The 1,917-nt window shown below is 61.9% G+C and overlaps 1 protein-coding gene across 1 annotated transcript in view; it reads left to right on the top strand.

The window, feature by feature from the left end:
• Positions 1–211: 211 nt before the first annotated feature.
• The window catches only part of SURF6 (surfeit 6), a gene marked incomplete at its 5' end in the record, with an annotated part of 5,966 nt that continues 4,260 nt past the window's right edge, over positions 212–1,917 (top strand). Inside the window, 2 exons of the mRNA XM_010847372.1 lie at positions 212–435; positions 987–1,075. Coding sequence (XP_010845674.1) covers positions 212–435; positions 987–1,075 — 313 coding nt within the window. The remainder of the gene's footprint in view (positions 436–986; positions 1,076–1,917) is intronic.

Below are 1,917 nucleotides of genomic sequence, written 5' to 3'. Positions count from 1 at the left end.
GGTCAGCGTGTGGATGTTGGCGGTGGGTCAGCATATTACACTCATCAGGGATTGATGAGTGTGACCAGTCTGCTTTCCAGGAGGTGTGTGGTTCTGAGCTCAGTGGATGAGGGTCCCCACAACTCCCATCTCAACTGGCTTTTGGCATCCTTCTGAAATCAAAACCTTTGCAGGACCTTCTTACCTACTGACTGGGTCACGGGGATTGAAGTGGCAGCCCTTTATCGTTTCTTGTTTCAGCTGGCAAAACTCAAGTCTCAGAAGCTGCTGCGCCCCCCAGGAAGAAGAGGAAGAAAGCGCAGAAGAAATCCCGGGAGCGGGAGAGGAAGACTGCAAAGCCCAAGGCCCAGGCCTCTGCAGAGAAGTCTGAGGCCAGGAAGCCAGAGGTGGCCAAGGAGGAGGAGGGAGCCACCAGCTCCACCAGGGTCCCAGCAGGTGAGGGGGGCAGGCAGGCAGGCAGAGCCTGCTGGGATCTGGAATAGGTGTGCATGTGGCCCTCTCTGGTTATAACAGCAAGATCAGGTACACTGGGGTGGTATGAGGCTTTGTAGAGGACAGATCGCAGGGTCTATGGGTGGATGGGCAGCTCAGGAAGGGCACAGAAGCCCCAGGTCATATAGTAACCGGGACAGAGAGGGGCATGGCTGTGTCCTCTAAAATCCTCAGCGACCTGGCATGCCGAGCTTCACTGCCCTCAAGTTTCTGAAGTGATGTCCTGAGAGCTGCCTCTGGGTGTGGGTGGGTGCCGCAGGAGTTGGAAGAATCCAGAGATGGGTTTGGCCCGTGCTACACAAGCAAGCCCTACCCCGGAGGCCAGTCCAGCTTGAAGAGGCCCTGCAGTTCCACCAGTGGCCACTGGGCGGGAGTGGGGGTGTGGGGCGCACACGGAGGCTCAGGCTTTGAATCCGGCCCCTGTTGTGGCGGGGGGGTGGCCACAGGAAGGTTGGGAGGGGCTCTCCTTTCGGATTTCTGATCCTTCTTTGCAGATGGCCTGGCCGCAGAGCCTGACTCTTTGTTTGCCTTGGACGTTCTGCGGCAGCGCCTGCATGAGAAGATTCAGGAGGCACGGGGCCAGGTAGGTGTGGGGTGGGGGCGGGCAAGGGTCTCTGGGTGCTGCAGGGCTTTCCCCACCCCACCTGGAGGAGACACCCTGGTGCTCTCCGAGGTTGGCTCCCTGCTCTGCCAGCCGTCCTGGGCCTGGGCAGGAGGGTCTCGGCAGCTCTGTTCTGCGGGAGGTCAGGTGCCGTTCTCGTCATCTAGGGGGGCGGTGCAGGCTCAGCCCCCATGTTGAGCTGCTGCCTCTTCTCTGCTGCGGCCTTTGAGAGGCTTGGGCTCCTCTCTCAGCAGCACTTCCTGGGCGTTCGTTCTTTTGATTGTCCTGATGGCCCCTGAGGTAAGCCAGGGCCTGAGGTGAGGCGACCTGCCCGAGGGGACCGCCACGGGACTGTTGCTCCGGGATGTGAACCAGCCTCAGTGCCGAGTGCTTAGTGGGGTCGCCTCCCCCTCCTTTCCCTGGGGACCTCCCCAGGCCTCTGCCGTGGGGGACAGGCCCGAGGGCCGTGCCTTCCTGCGGTGGTCCAGAGTGCGCTCGTCTGCCGGGCGGGGTCTGCACCAGCAACACTGCCTTGTCCTGACCGAACCTCCCCATCTGGTGGTGGCGGGGCCTCAGCCCCCTGCCCTCACCCCGTCTGACCGGATGGAGGCCAGTGTGCCCCTTGTTGGGTCATCAGGTAGACTTAGTGGCCCCCTTTTGGGAAGTGCCCTGGCAGGTGGTCTGTGCCTGGAATCTGGAAGGTGTGGTTCTCAGAGGGTCCCCTCGTCCTTGTTTTGGGCGCACTCTGGGGCCAGGTCATCTCGGGGTGGGACGCCGCACCCCGCCGGCCCTGGTCCTGACCTGACTGCACGTGCTAAGCTGGG

The sequence above is a fragment of the Bison bison genome, unplaced genomic scaffold, assembly GCF_000754665.1.
Source record: "Bison bison bison isolate TAMUID 2011002044 unplaced genomic scaffold, Bison_UMD1.0 scf7180017849575, whole genome shotgun sequence".
Taxonomy (NCBI): domain Eukaryota; kingdom Metazoa; phylum Chordata; class Mammalia; order Artiodactyla; family Bovidae; genus Bison; species Bison bison.
Note: the sequence above shows the minus strand (reverse complement) of the source record. Positions and strands in the feature narration are given on the sequence as shown.